At 38.6% G+C, this 19,637-nt stretch overlaps 1 protein-coding gene across 3 annotated transcripts; it reads right to left on the reverse strand.

The window, feature by feature from the left end:
* Positions 1 to 639: 639 nt before the first annotated feature.
* On the reverse strand, positions 640 to 19,554 carry tmem176l.1 (transmembrane protein 176l.1). Of its 3 annotated transcripts, none has more exons than XM_055013792.1 (7): positions 19,401 to 19,420; positions 6,115 to 6,309; positions 5,783 to 5,902; positions 5,299 to 5,355; positions 4,811 to 5,029; positions 2,280 to 2,402; positions 640 to 1,076 (listed from the first exon to the last, which is right to left on the reverse strand). In XM_055013792.1, the coding sequence occupies exons 2-7, from the start codon at positions 6,289 to 6,291 to the stop codon at positions 1,011 to 1,013; spliced, it is 762 nt and encodes a 253-aa protein (XP_054869767.1). In that variant the 5' UTR covers positions 6,292 to 6,309; positions 19,401 to 19,420; the 3' UTR covers positions 640 to 1,010. The 3 variants fall into 3 exon arrangements, with proteins under 3 accessions (XP_054869767.1, XP_023140388.2, XP_035810659.2); XM_023284620.3 differs by lacking the exon at positions 19,401 to 19,420 and adding an exon at positions 7,262 to 7,418; XM_035954766.2 differs by lacking the exons at positions 640 to 1,076; positions 2,280 to 2,402; positions 4,811 to 5,029; ... (1 more) ...; positions 5,783 to 5,902; positions 6,115 to 6,309 and adding exons at positions 11,009 to 11,716; positions 12,465 to 12,587; positions 14,126 to 14,353; ... (1 more) ...; positions 15,105 to 15,221; positions 15,434 to 15,628 and having other exon boundaries at positions 19,401 to 19,554.
* Positions 19,555 to 19,637: the final 83 nt, after the last annotated feature.

Below are 19,637 nucleotides of genomic sequence, written 5' to 3' on the forward strand. Positions count from 1 at the left end.
AAAGCATATTCTATTCTATTGTTCTTGTGACCGTTTCATGATTTCAAGTTCTTAACTATTTTATTTGATGTTGTAAATATACTAGCTTCTTTTTGCTGTGTCATTGTATGTATTGAAGAGTGTCACTGAATCACCATAAAACCAGAGAAACTGAGCCTCGTGTTTTATCCTCGGTTATGTTACAAACACAACTTTTGACACACATTTCCTGGCAGTGAGATGATTTTCCTCACAATTACTCAGTACATATTGTTCATCAGACTGCAGTGAACACAAACACTCCAGAATCATCAGGTTTTTTAGATTTCGTTACTATTGTACAGTTTACTGATAGTTGTCAGGACAGCACCAATAAACTGTTAATAGTTAACTCAGCGTGGCCATGTTGTAAGCTGACCTTTGAAATGAAGTATAAAGTGACATTCAAATGAGCTCCTCCAGAGGTAGATGTACTTTCCACAGCTGAGTAATTCACTAGAACAGCTCATGGCACCTACAGTCTATTAATCCAGACTTTCTATCTACAGACAACTTGGTATTAAATTCATCTTCATCCTTTCATATGCTGTTTGAACACAAAATATGTAACTGATTCAACTTTCAGACACTTTTCAAGATCCAAACACATGTAACAGTCAGCAGCTTTTACACCTTGATTTTTTATTGGCATACATAATATTGTAAAAAAGCGACAAGAAACCCAGTAATGCCACATGAACGTCTAAAAACTCCTTCCTAGCAACAAACACCTTGACTGTAAGGCACATCCCTCCATAGAAAAATTACTTAAAAAGACCAAAACAAAGATTAAAATGAACAGCAGCATATTCAGTTTAGTGCAGATCACTGACATAAAGAGATGATACAGTAGAAGTGCATTTAGTTTTAAGCAAAGCTCAGCATAGTGCCAGAATGTGAAGACTGTACCATCTGAATTTGTGTGCTTCACTGACGCTGCAGCACAGAGAGTCAGTGGTTTAAAGCTGCAGGATCACAGTTCCTGCTGACATTCAGGCTCCAGGATCAGTGGTGACTTCATCCAGCAGTGGTTTGAAGGATTCTGGCTCTTCAGCGCTCTGAAAGAGACAAAGAACATGGAGAAAGTTCAGAAAAACCAGTCCACACACTCAAATCACATTACTCAAGAACAAAACTAAAGACTTTCAAACTGTTAATTAGCATATTAGCATCGCATTAGATCGTTAGAAATGAACTGCAATCAAACCAAACAAATATGTTTCCATTTTTGATTCTTGAAAGTCGCCTCCTGGTGCTTTAATAAAACTCCACCTGTCTTCATTCTCCAACCACAACCAGTATCATTGTGGTCTTTTTGTGTCTCTGTGGTCTTTTCTGTTCTCTTTTCATGACGTCTTCATAGTCAGTTTGCATCTCTGAACAACCGTTTTGTGTCTCTTTGTGTCTGTGTAGTCTGTTTGTAACCTAATTTGTGTCTGTCTGTCATTTAGCATCTCATTGCAGTCGTTTTGTGTCTCTTTTAGGGAATTCTGTGTCTCTGCAATTGCTTTGTGTCTTTGCAGTTGTTTTGTGTCTCTTTGAGGTTATTTTGTGTCTCTTTGTGGTTCTTTGTGTGTCTCCTTGTAATTGTTTTGTGTCTTTGCAGTTGTTTTGTGTCTCTTCTAGATAACAGTTTGCAATGCAGTCATTTTACATATTTTTTTGTGTCGTATTGTGGTCGATTTACAATTCTTTGTGGTATTTTGTGTCTCTTTGTTCTGCCTCTTTGTACCATTTTTGTGACCATTTTGTCTCCTTTTGAGGTTATTTTGTGCTTGTAGTCAGTTTGTGTGTCACTCTGGTAATTTTCTGTGTTTTATTTTGGTTGGTTTGCATCTTTTTGTGATCATTTTGTGTTTCTGTTTTTTTTTTCTTGTCTTGTGTCTCTTTTTACTCAGTTTGCAGCTTTTAACAGTCGTGTGTCTCTTTGCAGTTGTTTTGTGTCTCTGTAGTCAGTTTGCATGCTTTTGCAGTCATTTTGTGTCTGTCTGTGATAACTGTTTTCCATTCACAGTCATTGTGTTTCCTAATTGTCTGTCTACGAATCATTGCCAGCATTTGTGTGTCTTTGTGGACATTTTGTGCTTTTTGCAATCATTTTATTTCTCTTTTGTGGTCTTTCAGTGCCTGCTCGTAGTTGGTTTGCATCTCTTACTGCTGTTTTGTTTCTGTTTGTGGTTATTTTATGTCAGTGGCTACTGAAGAAGGTTTTTGCTTCCCACACAAATCCAAATGTTGTTGAATTTTTCTTTATACTCGACCTTGTTTGATTCCTTCTGTCTGCTCCTCAGAGCCTTGATCCCCAACACAACAGAGCTGATGACGACGCAGAGCTCCAGGACTGACAAGACGATCAGGACACCGTTTATTCCTCTCAGCAGCATCTGGACGGACACAAACAACAGCAGGGCTGCACAGTTATGGCCAAAGTGATATTTATTGTTATTTAATCAATACTAATTCATTTTAGGGACAGAATATTTGTATTGCACAATAAACAGAGCACTGCTCTCACTTCCACGTTGTGCTACACTCCTGTTAACGTACAAATCTCTGCATCAAAATAAGATTTTAAATACCTATCATCTTTTTAATTTTATTTATTTGGCCAGGACAGTGCATATTAATGAACATACAATCTCATAATAAGTCACAGTAAATACGCCAGATTTAGCACAAGGCTAATTTCCATCCGTTGTCCCACACATAAAATAAAAAAATAAAAATAAAAAATACAAAGTTACGGATGTATAAAAAACAATACAGCAAAGCAAAGACGACAATTAATTCTAACTGGGTTAAACCTACCCTAAAGTGATACTACTTTAGTGCTTTCTAGGCATAGCCTGTCATGAAGTGCACATAGTTAAAGAGCCTGTTTTTTTTATTTTTAAATGTCTGATTTTGAAGTGCCTGAATTCCTCAATGTTCACATGTTTGATTGTCAATCAGCCATGTCTTATACTGTCTCTTAAAACTGACGAAAGTGGAACTTTCTCTGATAGCTGTAGGTAAAGTATTCTAGTTTGTGCAACCTTTAATAGATAAGGCATTCTGTGCAAAGGAGGACTTTCAAAATTTTACTTCACAATCGCCCCTTGTGGCTGACCTCGTACCACCAATACCATTTTTCTTTTTGATAAAATTCGCCAGGGGCAGTGGGGCCATCCCATTCACAGACTTACAGATTAAACAAGCTCTTTTAAATGATTTAAAACTCTCAAAGCATAGAAATCCATATTTCTCTAAGACTGCGCAACAATGAAATGGCTGCGGCTTTTTGTCAAATACCTCAATGGCTTTTTTATAAAGCTGTAGAATAGGTTTTAGAGCAGTGACGCCAGCAAACGACCAGGTTGTGAAGCAGTATTCGATGTGCGAAAGGATCATGCAGTGGAGGTAGGATTTAGCAACTTCTGTTGTTATGAAAGGCCAAATTTGTTTAAAATTTTGTAAATTAAATTGTATTATATTGGTTACCTTTTTGATATGTTTTTTAAAATTGAGGTTGGAGTCCAAGACAACCCCAAGATACTTGAAGTGAGATACCATCTCCAATTCTTCCCCATCTAAATACACAGAGGATCTGCTTTGTGTCACCAGTTGCTTGGTGAGCCTTCCACAGTCAGATTTTTCAATATTATGCTTCACTGGTGTGTTGTTTTATGAACATCATAAAAACTGTTTTTTGGCGTTTATTATGAGACAATTCAGTCTTAACCAGTCTTAGATAAGGCATTTGTGAGGTTCGCTGCAATTGTCACTGCATCTTTTCCCTGAGTGAAGATCACCGTGTCATCCGCGTACATCACAACATTAAGCCCCGGACAGACATCTGGGAGATCATTAATATATAATGAACTTCAGAGCACTTCAGCATCTAACTTCAGAGCACCTCTGACAGGCGAAGTATCAATAACTGTAACTTTAACACCTCACTGGCTGAATTTCTGTTAATCTGGAGACACTACAATTCACTGATGTTCCCTAAACGCCTCACAGTCAGGCTGCAGTCAGCTGAGCTGCTGTGCACAGAGAAGCCTCTAGTCTCCATCAGTTACTGCAGCAGCTCAGATTAGTCTGAAAAGAGTGAAAGAAGATGTTCTAATGTCAGATTTACCTGAAACCAACCAAATTTATCGACATAGGCTGTTTTCTGTTTATATTTATGTTGGTTCTCCAAATTTTCTATTGTAAACGAGCTGATAATGCAGTGAACATTAAGTCTCAGAGATTAAAAATGCTTTGGTAAATGGAAAAACATCTGCTGTATTAAATTCAACTTACTGATTAATAAATTATTGATCAATAACGTGGTCGACTAACGGTTGAGGAAAATGTTTGAAATTTGCAACCCTAATTTGAACATATTTTAATTTATCACACAATTAATCTGCTTATTATTTTTAAGTTCTTAATGACCCATTCCCTTCCCATTACAAACATTTCTCAAATACACTGTAGTATTGTTTAGTTTCTCAGCATTTAGATATTTTCACAAACTTTAATACTCTGGATTTCTGATGACTTTGTGTCCAAGACTCCACCCATATATGCTATAAAAGGAGACATTTTTCTCATATTTGCTACATGAAGTCTTGAAATATTTTTTCTGGGTTAAATGAATGTGGTGAAACTAAAGTCAAAACCTCAAAGTATCTGATCAATGTTCATCCAAAAGCAGAGAAAATCTGCAAATCCACCTTTCAGAAGCTGAAAGCAGCTGTGGAGATGGTGATCATGAAGGTACAACTTGTGTTCTGACTGCAGAAATAACTCTTTCCATAATTACCTGAGCCAGTTCTCTGGCCTCCAAGCACTTCTCCTGCAAGACATCCCTCTCAGGAGATGGAGTTGTTGTAGTATGATGTCTTCCGTACCCGTAGTAGTAATGATCACGGTCACAATACCAATACCCCAGATATATGTTCGCTACATTGATGCTGTACATAACAATGGCTGTAATGGCAAAAGCAACTCCTGCCAGATTCAGAACCAGGGTGAGGATGACCTGAAACACAAAACTCTTTACTTTATGCACAGAAATATATATCATTTCAGCATAAAACAAACATAGTAAAATTTGTAAATAGAGCGAGCAGGTAGATTGCACTCAGTGCACTGTGGCCCATTAAGTTCATCTGCAGATAATGTGCAGATTTTGTGGCCCTGATTTGACCAATAATTGCTTGAAGTGTTTCAATCCACCAAGATTTGCTTCAGTTGACTACAGCACTAAATAAAAGAAGTCCTTCTAAGATTAAAACATGAACTACTTACCAAACATGGACTGGGGTACTTCTCAGACAAAATGCACACGATGCCAAACACAATGAACTAGACAAAAGACAAAAAATACATTAAGAAATCCTCACAGTTCTATTGTCACACAAACACTCAATAAAAACTCATGTATGTAAATTCTATCATCTTCTATTGAGTGAAGACACCTCATCCTGTGCTCACACTGATAGTGACATAAAGCAGCTCCTACTTTTTAATAAAAACACCTCAAAATTAAGAGATGTCTGATAAAAACACACAGATTCAGTATCAAACCTTGTCCAGAGCTCAGAAAGCCTGAACACTCTGAACTGCTATTTAATGCAGGTGTTCAGTGTAATAAACTCCACATCCTCAGTAAAACTGCAGAGACTCTACAGCTGCAATTTCTGCAGGAAAAGTTCTGCTGTATTTGAGTTAATGACACAACAAAAACATGATGGAGAAAACAAAATCTCTAATCAAACATCAGCTTGCTTACCAATGCTCCCAACCAAAAAGGAAACACGGTATGACGTATTTGCCACCCAACACCACCTTCAGAGCCGAAGAGGACGGCTCCAAAGCCAAGATTGAGGAGCCCAACCATAATCTGCAGAGTCTGTGAAACAGGAAGCACAGTATAAACTACAAACATGGTGCAGAACACAGCTCTCTCATGGTTTCATAGAAATGATCTCATATAAATACAACAACACCTGAAGCTCAAACACAGGCCACCATGATTTAGTCAAAGTTTGACTCAAAATCAGGAGGGGAAAGAAATAAGTATGAATTAAAAATGTGAGAGCATCTGGAAGCATTGATGCTCACCCCCAGCACTGACTGAGAAGTTCTCTGGATCCTCCTCAGCTGCTGAGACACGGAGCAGCAAACTGGACTGTAGCAAAGACCCTTGAAGATCTGGCACAGAGGAGGCCAAGCACTTTGGGGGTCCGAGGTCAAAGTGAACACAGTCACCCCCTCAGCCTTGGTCATAGTCACAGACATCCTGCCTGCTGCTGGACACTGAAAGACAGTATTCAGAAGACAGTATTTAAAAGTGCTGCATCAGATGAAGCCTGAACCCAAACCTCCAACTGTATATGGATGAAGACACCACAGGAACAACTCTGGTGGTGACATTAGAGCTTCTAACAGTTTCTGAAATATAAAGTGGAGACATGGTGTTTGGATGATGTTGGCTGAAGGATCTGACCAAATAAACCTCCAAGTTAGGAGGATAATAGAAACTGTGGACAACACGGTGAAACCAGTTTCAAGGTGGATAGTTGTGTCATGTAGATTTGATAGGAATCGTTTGCTTCTGTCTGGTTCGTCCAGCTGAACAATCACTGATAGTCTGAGTTAACGAATCCAATGACAGCTTCAAACCAATATTTTTCTGTTGTGGATTAAATATTAATTATTTTCTCATGAAATCAATCATTTTTTTGGTCTCTAAAATGTCAGAAAATGTCTTGTTTTGTCCAAAGATACTCAACTCAGTGTCAAAGAGGAGGAAAGAAGCCAGATATTAAAACACGATTTACACTTAAAAAAAAACAAATCTCAAACCAGTTAAACAGCTATTAAAATAGGTGGTCATTAATGTAATATGTGCCAATCGGTCGATTAATCTTACAGGATTCACACAGACATCAATAGAAATGCGGACACAAAGAAACAACAGAAGAAATGCAGAAATGTTAATATGAGTCCAGGACATGAATTTAACAATGTCCTTGTTTGGTTGTAAAATGTATATATTTTAATTTAATCATTTATATCTACATTTATGTGTACTTAAACCATTTCTAGTCCTTTGCAAAACCCGGAAATGAAAGCAACAACATAAAAAAAAACTAACAAAACAAGAAAGAAAAACTTTTCTTGTTATCTTTCAGTAAAAATGCTCCGGGAAGGACAAACTCTTCACTGCTGGGACGGAATATTGTTATCTGATGGAAATGTTACTCACCAGCAGAGAGATTGTGGATTTCAGGAGACGAAGCTCGACTTATTCCAACAAGCTGACGCAGTTTGATCTCCAGGAATACACCTGATCCTGGTCATCGTCGCTCTCAGACGTCACCGCCTCCCAGTCATCAGCAGCGCTCAGTGCTGCCACCGGTGGCCGAAGGTGGAACTGCATCAACCGTACAAGAAATCCCTCCTGAACAGGAGTATTAAGATAAGATAAGATAAGATAAGATAAGATAAGATAAAGTTCTTTATTTCTCCCCACTCCAGGGGAAATTTACATTGTTACAGCAGCTTATGTAACAGTAGACGTAGTGATAAGAATAAAATAATAATAGAACAATAGTAATAAAATTTACAGTATATACAAGGGTGAGAGATGAGGATAAAGTGGCTTAACAGAAAAAATAAAAATAAAAATAAAGTTTAAAAGTGCAAAGATATGCAGTGCAAGAATGTCAGTGCAAATTTTATGGTTTGGGGTGGTAATGATATAGTCCAGTTTATGTTAACATCAGCCAGTGATGCTGATGTTGTAAAGTCTTATAGCAGATGGGATGAAGGACCTGCGATAGCGCTCTTTCTTGCAGGGTGGATGTCTCGTTGCGTTGAGCTGCAGATGGTTTCGCTCACACCAGTCCACAAAGTCAGAGATTCTGAATCCCAGCGGCACAGCCTGTGATATCACTTTCATTTCGGGGCTTTACGGACAAAAATGGCTGAGGTATACATAAATGCAAATAGAATTTATTGAGCAAAGGCATTAAAATATTTAGATTTTGAAAATGAAAAATGAGTTCAATTAATGTCCTGAATTTATTTCTGCATTTCCATACCTCAACTTTTTGATTCTGCGTGTCAACTCTTGTTTTAATTTCTTCATTCACTCTTTTCAAACTAATCTGAGCTGCTGCAGTAACTGATTGAGACGAGAGGTTTTTTTTGTGCACAGCAGCTCAGTTGACTTTCTTTTTCTCTATTAAATTTCTGTGCAATATCTGTTTACTTTAACTTCACTTTTTTCTGTTTCTTGTTATTTAGTTGACAGTTTACACTTTGAACTTGTGTTGTTTTATTTATTTTGTACTTTGTATTCATTTTTTTTATTTCTGTTTAACTGCTATCCTCTGTGTAATTGTTTACATTCCACTAACCTTTCTTTATTGTACTCTGGCAAAACCATTTCCTCTGGGATGAATTAAGTTGATCTGATCTTATCTTGTGATATGAAGAGCAGATATGTGATATTTCTGATCTCCACACTGTGATTCTTCCAGGACAAATGTCATCACTTTTACCTTTACAGATATCTACAGTTCAGCTGCAGATTGTGATTTGACTTTCAGATATCTACCGTCTAATTCTGATTGTCATATTTCTGCTTTAAGATATCTCGATTCTCCTCACTTCAACAGATCTACATCATCCTTTTAAGAGTCTTAAATTTGAAGTGCTCAGAATAACTCAGTGTAAACTACAGTCCAAATGTTTGGAAGCAACTTCAAGTTTCTGTTCACAATGTCTTTCTTAAAAACCAGTATGAATTCTGTGGATTTTGGGATGTATTTACTGTAGGATCAGAATTTGCTTTCATTGATATGCACCATTTCCTCAATTTACCTTTGGGTATACATTGATTTTAACAGACAATTGCTGAATCAATGTTAACAAAAGAATAGAAGGGTTTAGTTTTAGGGTTGAGAAGATTTGCAAGAACCACAACTTTAGTGCAAAAATAAAAAAGAACAAAAAACAAATCACAGTTTGCATTATTCACTTTAGCTCTTTGGCTTTTGAGAGTTTGCAGACAAAAATCCCAATAAATCTCAACTGTGTCCATATCTCGAGAACTACCACAGAAAGAAACAGCTGAGCAAAGAAACAAGAGTACAGATACAAATACTTGATAATTACAAAATGTATTCTGATGAGTGACTCTTCATAGTAGTCCAATGCTCAGTCAGAATATATATGCTGATATCTTGCATCCGAGTTCTGACTCAGTGAAACAACAAACTGACATTACTTTGTAAAAATCTGTCCACCATCACATAAAAGAGTCTTTTTTTGGCAAATTTTTTTGTCAGAAAAGCCAAATTGAGTGACCACCATTCAATGTGAAAAAGCAACAAAAAGGGAAAAGCTGTAAGGCGAGTGAATACTTTATCCAGGCACTGTGCACACACATTATGGCAGTGCAACCAAAACTGTTTACCATCATGTCAGAGCAGTACATTTTGACCACAAGTCTCTAACAAACAAAGCTCTTGTTCATTGATGACAAAATGATTTAAAAAAAAAAAAAAAAATAGTTGCAAGAACGGGCCAAACAAACAAACAAAGAAATTCACCTGAAAGCTGACAAATAAAGCAAAATTAATGCAAAGACAAATAGGAGCTTCAAAATGAGCATGAATCACTGCTAAACCAATGCAAGCTAAATGACTGCAAAGATGTGTAAAATGACACCAGAATGATGCAAACCAGTTGGCAAAAGGGGCGATCAAAGAACAATACCACAAAAAAGAGCAGAAAATGAACACAAAGACACATGAAAAGCAAAACAAGCAGAACGGAACAGATGGAAGAAACCCACTCATGAGAAACAAAATGACCACAAATCACTGCTGCTGCAAAGATAACAAATGGTAAAACAACTGCAAAGACTCAGAGATACACAAATGGAAGCAAAACAAATCGACCTCACAGAGAAGCATTGAAAGGCAAAATGGACACAAATCAAAGCAAAACCAACAAGAAAAGCACTCAGAGCGCAGAACCCTGCCAAGGCTGCTCAGTCGTATCATTTCCAACAGCTGAAATCTTGGCAAAATTTGTGACAGAAATCACTATAGAATGCGGCCGTTTAATATAGATGAACCTACAAACTAAATGACCTTGCGCTGAGCACAGGCGTGTGTTATGCATGTGTACGTTATGTACAGATACTGAATCACGTGACCAAAATATGTAGCGGGCGGCGGGAATTGATGGGACTCAGAAACACCTCCACAATTTAATCAGTTGTTCCTTGTATTTCCAACGGATAAGTCCCGATAAGTTCGCAGGTCAATTTGTAGTAGGATCGAAATCATGTGATCATCAGCAGGCAGCTGACGTAGTGTTCACTTGTTGTCATAGTTAGTGATGCCGTGCCGCTATTTTGCAATGATACAGAAATCCTTAACAAATCCGTGGATCCAGACAATAAGCTGCATCACTGCCAAAGTCTAATCAGGGGGTCCTTGTGACATTTCTGACCTTCCCTGAAAATTTCATCCAAATCCGTTCATCCGTTTTTGAGTAATGTTTCACACAGACAAATGTACGTCGATCGTCACGTAACTCTGCCGAAGCTCCGCCTTCTTGGCAGAGTAATACCAGAGAAAAGGACCAGGAGAAGATTCAGGACACATCGATGTGTTTGTTGTCATTTTGCACGCCTTCCAGTTCACTTTTGATGATTTCTGCTTGATATGACACCAAATTTGGGAAGATAGAAAGAAGCTGAATATTAATATTCACTGCCAGTGTTTAAATCTCTATTAAAAACATGTTCACTCATTTTTTCCCACTTTAGAGCTGATTTAAATTTAACTGGCTTGATATTAAATTCATCTTCATACCTTTACATGTTGTTTGAATGCAAAATATGTAACCAATTCAACTTTCAGACACTTTTTCAAATTCATACAGTTACAGCTTTGCTCAAAGGCTGCAACAAAACAGGGAGACAACAACAGTGTGGTGACTAAAAATGGATTTATTGCAATGCAAATAACCAATCCTGTGAATTAAAGACAGCAAACAAAACCCAAAACCATGAGGCTGGAGCTCCCACAGGCAGCATCTCCTGTCAGAGAGAGACCTGGAGTAGGAGTGAGAGGGATTAAATGGAGCTGAGCCACTTGATCACAGCTCATCAGCTGACAACCCTCAGCTCCAGAAAGACCAGACAGGAACACCTGTCCAGGTGGAGGGTCGTCACAATACACATAAAAACATGTAACAGTCAGCAGCTTTTACACCTTGATTTTTTATTGGCATGCATAATATTGTAAAAAAGCAACAAGAAACCCAGTAATGCCACATGAACATCTACAAACTCCTTTCTAGCAACAAACATCTAGACTGTAAGGCACATCCCTCCATAGAAAAATTACTTAAAAAGACCAAAACAAAGATTAAAATGAACAGCAGCATATTCAGTTTAGTGCAGATCACTAACATAAAGAGATGATATAGTAGAAGTGCATTTAGTTTTAAGCAAAGCTCAGCATAGTGCCAGAATGTGAAGACTGTACCATCTGAATTTGTGTGCTTCACTGACGCTGCAGCACAGAGAGTCAGTGGTTTAAAGCTGCAGGATCACAGTTCCTGCTGACATTCAGGCTCCAGGATCAGTGGTGACTTCATCCAGCAGTGGTTTGAAGGATTCTGGCTCTTCAGCGCTCTGAAAGAGACAAAGAACATAGAGAAAGTTCAGAAAAACCAGTCCACACACTCAAATCACATTACTCAAGAACAAAACTAAAGACTTTCAAACTGTTAATTAGCATATTAGCATCGCATTAGATTGTTAGAAATGAACTGCAATCAAACCAAACAAATATGTTTCCATTTTTGATTCTTGAAAGTCGCCTCCTGGTGCTTTAATAAAACCTCCACCTGTCTTCATTCTCCAACCACAACCAGTATCTCTCTTTGTGGTTCTTTGTGTGTCTCTTTGCAGTTTTGTGTCTCTAGTCAGTTTGCAATGGTCTTTGCAGTCATTTTATATATTTTTTGTGTCGTTTTCTGGTCGATTTGCATTTCTTTGTGGTATTTTGTGTCTCTTTGTGGTTCTTTTGTGTCACTATAGTTGTTTTTCCAAGTCCTTGTAGTCATTTGTGCCTCTTTGTGTTCCTTTAGTATCTTGTGTCTTTGCTGTAGTTTTTCTTCAAAGTTGTTCTGCGCGTCTTTGAAGTCAGTTTGTGTCTCTTTGCTTTGTTTCTTTGCAATCATTTTGTGTTGTTGTAGTCAGTTTTCAACCTTTTCTTTCATTAATGTGTTTGTGTTCATTTCGTGTCTTGTTGTAGTTGGTTTGCATCTCTTACTGCTGTTTTGTTTCTGTTTGTGGTTATTTTATGTCAGTGGCTACTGAAGAAGGTTTTTGCTTCCCACATAAATCCAAATGTCAGTGGATTTTGTTCATACTCGACCTTGTTTGATTCCTTCTGTCTGCTCCTCAGAGCCTTGATCCCCAACACAACAGAGCTGATGACGACACAGAGCTCCAGGACTGACAAGACGATCAGGAAACCAAATATTCCTCTCAGCAGCATCTGGAGGGACACAAACAACAGCAGGGCTGCACAGTTATGGCCAAAGTGGTATTTATTGTTGTTTCATCAATACTAATTCATTTTAGGAACAAAATATTCTTATTGCACAATAAACAGAGCACTGCTCTCACTTCCATGTTGTGCTACACTCCTGCTAACGTCCAAATCTCTATATCAAAATAAGATTTTAAATGACTATCATGTAACTTCAGAGCACTTCTGAGAGGCAAAATATCAATAACTGTAACTTTAACACCTCACTGGCTGAATTTCTGTTAATCTGGAGACACTACAATTCACCGATGTTCCCTAAACGCCTCACAGTCAGGCTGCAGTCAGCTGAGCTGCTGTGCACAGAGAAGCCTCTAGTCTCCATCAGTTACTGCAGCAGCTCAGATTAGTCTGAAAAGAGTGAAAGAAGATGTTCTAATGTCAGATTTACCTGAAACCAATTGGCTTTATCTACATGGGCTGTTGTCTGTATCTGTATATTGGTTCTCAGGGCTCCAGACTGCGACTAAATGGTCGCACTTTGCAACTAAAATTTGACACAGTGCAAGTAAATTTTTTTATCCACTCATGCATGTGTGATCAGTAAATTTGTCTAATTTTTTTTTCTTTTTACTATTATTATTGAATATTTGTTGTTGCTGACCAACTTCAGCTCCACACTTCAGTAGTTGACAGTAATGTGCAAATGAGCTGGTTTTGCCAACCGACATTAACTCCAAAAGAAGAAGAAAGGAGACAAACACTAAAGAAGAAGGTGGGCCAATGTGTGTAAGAGCGGTGGGTGAATGACCACTGTGATTGGCTTATGTGTGAAAAGAGGCGGGTCTTGGGGTTATCGCGCGAATCCACAGGTTTCACATAACTTGTAAACACTGAACAATGACGAAGAGGACTATAGCTGCGTGTCCACTAGATGCGATTTTCCCGCACGGCAACACACCGCATCTGAAAACTGCACGGATGGCGGGCGGTCACTAGCGGATCACAACATGGTCACATGACAGCGCTGAGAAACAGCAGGCCGCTACGTGGTCACGTGACTAGTTTTCAGCTGGACAGTCCTGCAGAGGAGTCGTTTGAAACTGCAACCCTAATTTGAACATATTTTAATTTATCACACAATTAATCTGCTTATTATTTTTAAGTTCTTAATGACCCATTCCCTTCCCATTACAAACATTTCTCAAATACACTGTAGTATTGTTTAGTTTCTCAGCATTTAGATATTTTCACAAACTTTAATACTCTGGATTTCTGATGACTTTGTGTCCAAGACTCCACCCATATATGCTATAAAAAGAGACATTTTTCTCATATTTGCTACATGAAGTCTTGAAATATTTTTTCTGGGTTAAATGAATGTGGTGAAACTAAAGTCAAAACCTCAAAGTATCTGATCAATGTTCATCCAAAAGCAGAGAAAATCTGCAAATCCACCTTTCAGAAGCTGAAAGCAGCTGTGGAGATGGTGATCATGAAGGTACAACTTGTGTTTTGACTGCAGAAATAACTCTTTCCATAATTACCTGAGCCAGTTCTCTGGCCTCCAAGCACTTCTCCTGCAAGACATCCCTCTCAGGAGATGGAGTTGTTGTAGTATGATGTCTTCTGTACCCGTAGTAGTCATAATCATTATGGTCACAATACCAATACCACCCCCCCATATATGTGTCCGCTACACTGATGCTGTACATAACAATGGCTGTAATGGCAAAAGCAACTCCTGCCAGATTCAGAACCAGGGTGAGGATGACCTGAAACACAAAACTCTTTACTTTATGCACAGAAATATATATCATTTCAGCATAAAACAAACATAGTAAAATTTGTAAATAGAGCGAGCAGGTAGATTGCACTCAGTGCACTGTGGCCCATTAAGTTCATCTGCAGATAATGTGCAGATTTTGTGGCCCTGATTTGACCAATAATTGCTTGAAGTGTTTCAATCCACCAAGATTTGCTTCAGTTGACTACAGCACTAAATAAAAGAAGTCCTTCTAAGATTAAAACATGAACTACTTACCAAACATGGACTGGGGTACTTCTCAGACAAAATGCACACGATGCCAAACACAATGAACTAGACAAAAGACAAAAAATACATTAAGAAATCCTCACAGTTCTATTGTCACACAAACACTCAATAAAAACTCATGTATGTAAATTCTATCATCTTCTGTTGAGTGAAGACACCTCATCCTGTGCTCACACTGATAGTGACATAAAGCAGCTCCTACTTTTTAATAAAAACACCTCAAAATTAAGAGATGTCTGATAAAAACACACAGATTCAGTATCAAACCTTGTCCAGAGCTCAGAAAGCCTGAACACTCTGAACTGCTATTTAATGCAGGTGTTCAGTGTAATAAACTCCACATCCTCAGTAAAACTGCAGAGACTCTACAGCTGCAATTTCTGCAGGAAAAGTTCTGCTGTATTTGAGTTAATGACAACAAAAACATGATGGAGAAAACAAAATCTCTAATCAAACATCAGCTTGCTTACCAATGCTCCCAACCAAAAAGGAAACATGGCAAAATAATATAAATGCCACCAGGAACTAGGGCCGAGGACAATGGCTCCAAGGACAAGATTGAGCAGCCCAACCATAATCTGCAGAGTCTGTGAAACAGGAAACACAGTATAAACTACAAACATGGTGCAGAACACAGCTCTCTCATGGTTTCATAGAAATGATCTCATATAAATACAACAACACCTGAAGCTCAAACACAGGCCACCATGATTTAGTCAAAGTTTGACTCAAAATCAGGAGGGGAAAGAAATAAGTATGGATTAAAAATGTGAGAGCATCTGGAAGCATTGATGCTCACCCCCAGCACTGACTGAGAAGTTCTCTGGATCCTCCTCAGCTGCTGAGACACCGAGCAGCAAACTGGACTGTAGCAAAGACCCTTGAAGATCTGGCACAGAGGAGGCCAAGCACTTTGGGGGTCCGAGGTCAAAGTGAACACAGTGACCCCCTCAGCCTTGGTCATAGTCACAGACATCCTGCCTGCTGCTGGACACTGAAAGACAGTATTCAGAAGACAGTACTTAAAAGTGCTGCATCAGATGAAGCCTGAACCCAAACCTCCAACTGTATATGGATGAAGACACCACAGGAACAACTCTGGTGGTGACATTAGAGCTTCTAACAGTTTCTGAAATATAAAGTGGAGACATGGTGTTTGGATGATGTTGGCTGAAGGATCTGACCAAATAAACCTCCAAGTTAGGAGGATAATAGAAACTGTGGACAACACGGTGAAACCAGTTTCAAGGTGGACAGTTAGCAAAGTTAGCTTGTGTCATGTAGATTTGATAGGAATCGTTTGCTTCTGTCTGGTTCGCCCAGCTGAACAATCACTGATAGTCTGAGGTTAACGAATCCAATGATAGCTTCAAACTAATATTTTTCTATTGTGGATTCAATATTAGGCTGCACAGTGGTTTGGTGGTTAGCACCATCCCCTTGCTGCTAGAAGATCCCTGGTTTGCATCCCTGCCTTCCTGGGCTCTTACGGCTTGGAGTCTGCGTGTTCTCCCTGTGCATGTGTGGGTTTTCTCCAGTTTCCTCCCACAGCCCAAAAACATGCTCAGGTTAATTGGTAACTGTAAATTGTCCATCGGCCCGTTTGTCTCTATGTGTATCCCTGTGATAGACTGATAACCTGTCCATTGTGTCCCTTGTCTTCACCCTAAGTCAGCTGGGATAGACTCTAATGAGGAGTAAGTGGTGTATAGATCATGAATGGATGGATTAAATATTAATTATTTTCTCATAAAATCGATCATTTGTTTGGTTTCTAAAATGTCTTGTTTTGTCCAAAGTAGGGCTGGGCGATAAATCGATTTTATCGATTAATTCGACTTTGTACTTAATGTCGATTTGTTTTAATGAAAATCGATTTTCTCATCAACATCCGCCACCATCACCTTCCCGCTGGGTTCCCGTAGTTCAGAGTGCGCCCCCCCGCCCCCCGGCGATATCGGATAAATCGTGAATCGGGATTTTTTGTGAAAAAATCGGAGACTTTTCTTTAGGCCATATCGCCCAGCCCTAGTCCAAAGATATTCAACTCACTGTCAAAGAGGAGGAAACCAGAAATAATAAAACATAATTTAGACTTAAAACACAAACAAACCTCAAAGCAGTCAGTTGATCATTAATGTAATATTTGCCAACTGGTCGATTTATCTTACAGGATTCACACAGACATTAATAGAAATATGGACACAAAGAAACAATAGAACAAATGCAGAAGTGAAAACATAGCCGAAATAAGTTTCTGTATTGAAATTAGAAAATAAATTCAGGACATGAATTTAACAGTGTCCTTGTTTGGTTGTAAAATGTAGATATTTTTTATTTACTCATTTGTATCTACATTAATGTATACCTTAATTTTTCGTTCGTCCTAAAACCCGGTGTTCCAGTTTAACTGGTGATCAGGTAAACTGGTGATAGTTTCCGTCTCCAGATGTTTCGTCCGCAGATTCGTCACGATCAGACCTGGATTTACGTGAAATAAAGATACCAGATAAAGAAGACCTCGCCGAAAAACGTCGGCATCACTTCTTAATAAAGTCTATATCCATGTAAATATCATCTACAGACAGTAAAAAGAAATGTGCGGGCCAAAATAAAAAACACGTATTTTTCAAGTACGGTGAGAGGATTCGAAACCACGTAATCCTGCGATAAAATTACGAGACCACCGTTTTACTCATTGTGCTACTAATCAGCTCGACAAACATTCTGCTTCATCCATATAGATCACTGTCATCCTGCCAGGTGTTTAACACCTGGTGATTGTTCAGGAAACACGTCCATGTCAACTGGGGATAGTCACAACTTAACACAGGCTGCCTGGTTAAGAACGAGTCACAAAACTATTTATTGTCTCACCAATAAAACCCACAACATAGAAGCACGTCCACTGCTGTGTTGTGTGTTAGTTTGTGTGTTCAGTGGAACAGATCCAGAGCAGAACTTCAGGTTTAACTCGGGTTTATTCACAGAAACACTCAGACCCTCAGCAGCCTCCCATCAGAACAACACGCAGCAGAACATCAGCTTTATTTGCTAAAATACATCGGAACAAACTGAGACCACCGTTGTTTAAACTATAGTCACTCAGAAAACAATAAAAACTTGTTCAGTCATCCACGTCCTAACCGTCATTTCAGAGCACTTTAACCGCTGACAAAACTTTTTTTTAAAAAAAAGGAAGTAAATGGATCCGACCTGGTTAAAACAAACAATATATTTGTGTGATTTGTGTCTTCCCAAACACCCTGGCTGGTTTAGAAATGGCAGAAGATACTTTTAAAGATGTCGCAGAGGAAGACTAGAGTGAATTGTGGTGTTTGACAGTATTTGATTTAATGACATGCTCCTAATCCACCTTTGAGTACATGTAGGCTAAATATACAAATATGGCACCACAATATCTTCAGAGTACAACAGGAATATCTGTAGCTGTAACGTTCAAATGTGACTGTAGTCACTTCAATACCTGCAATAGGTGCTGATGGCTCACTGTGTAGAGCGAGTAAATCATTGTTTGTTTTGACCAGATCGAATCCGACAAGCACCTATATATATGTATATATATGTATATATATATATATATATATATATATATATATATATATATGTATATATATATATATATATATATATATATATGTATATATATATATATATATATATATGTATATATATATGTCAGCGGTTAAAGTGCTCTGAATGACGGTTAGGACGTGGAGGACTGAACGAGTTTTTATTGTTTTCTGAGTGACTAGTTTAAACAACGGGGTCTCAGTTTTTTCCGATGTATTTTAGCAAATCAAGCTAGATTGTACTGCGTGTTGTTCTGATGGGAGGCTGCTGAGGGTCTGAGTGTTTCTGTGAATAAACCCGAGTTAAGCTCGAAGTTCTGCTCTGGATCTGTTCCACTGAACACACAAACTAACACACAACACAGCAGCAGACGTGCTTTCATGTTGTGGGTTTTCTTGGTGAGACAATAAATAGTTTTGTGACTCGTTCTTAACCAGGAAGCCTGTGTTAAATTGTGATTATCCCCAGATGACATGGACGTGTTTCCTGAACAATCACCAGGTGTTAAACACCTGGCAGGATGACAGTGATCCATATGGATGAAGCAGAATGTTTGTCGAGCTGATCGGTAGTACATTGAGTAAAACGGTGGTCTCGTAATTTTATCGCTGGATTACGTGGTTTCGAATCCTCTCACCGTACTTGAAAAATACGTGTTTTTTATTTCGGCCCGCACATTTCTTTTTACTGTCTGTAGATGATATTTACATGGATATAGACTTTGTTAAGTAGTGATGCCGACGTTTTTCGGCGAGGTCTTCTTTATCTGGTATCTTTATTTCACGTAAATCCAGGTCTGATCGTGACGAATCTGCGGACGAAACATCTGGAGACGGAAACTATCGCCAGTTTACCTGATCACCAGTTAAACTGGAACACCGGAAATGAAAGTGATTTCAGTTCTATTGCTGTGATGGTTTATCTTCTTTATGAAAGCTGTCTGGTCGCTCAATACCCAGTGTTAAAGGTGTTTAAATCACCTTCTACTTATCAGTGAAAGCAGGGAAATAACACCAGCACCTCTGTCTAAATCAGTGCAGTTGAGCAACAACATTAGAAAAACTCAGAAAAAGAAAAACTTTTCTTGTTATCTTTCAGTAAAAATACTCCAGGAAGGACAAACTCTTCACTGCTGGGACGGAATATTGTTATCTGATGGAAATTACACTCACCCGGAGAGAGAATGTAGAATTCGGGAGGCGAAGCTCGATTTATTCCAACAAGCTTACGCAGTTTTATTTCGAGGAAAACATCTGGGTCCTTTTCGCTCTCAGACGTCACCGCCTCCCAGTCATCAGCAGCGCTCAGTGCTGCCACCGGTGGCCGAAGGCGGAACTGCACCAACTGAACAATAAATCCCTCCTGAACCCTGCGAAACACTGAGGGAAATAGACTTGCTAATAAGGCAG

The sequence above is a fragment of the Amphiprion ocellaris genome, chromosome 9 (genome assembly GCF_022539595.1).
Source record: "Amphiprion ocellaris isolate individual 3 ecotype Okinawa chromosome 9, ASM2253959v1, whole genome shotgun sequence".
Taxonomy (NCBI): Eukaryota; Metazoa; Chordata; class Actinopteri; family Pomacentridae; genus Amphiprion; species Amphiprion ocellaris.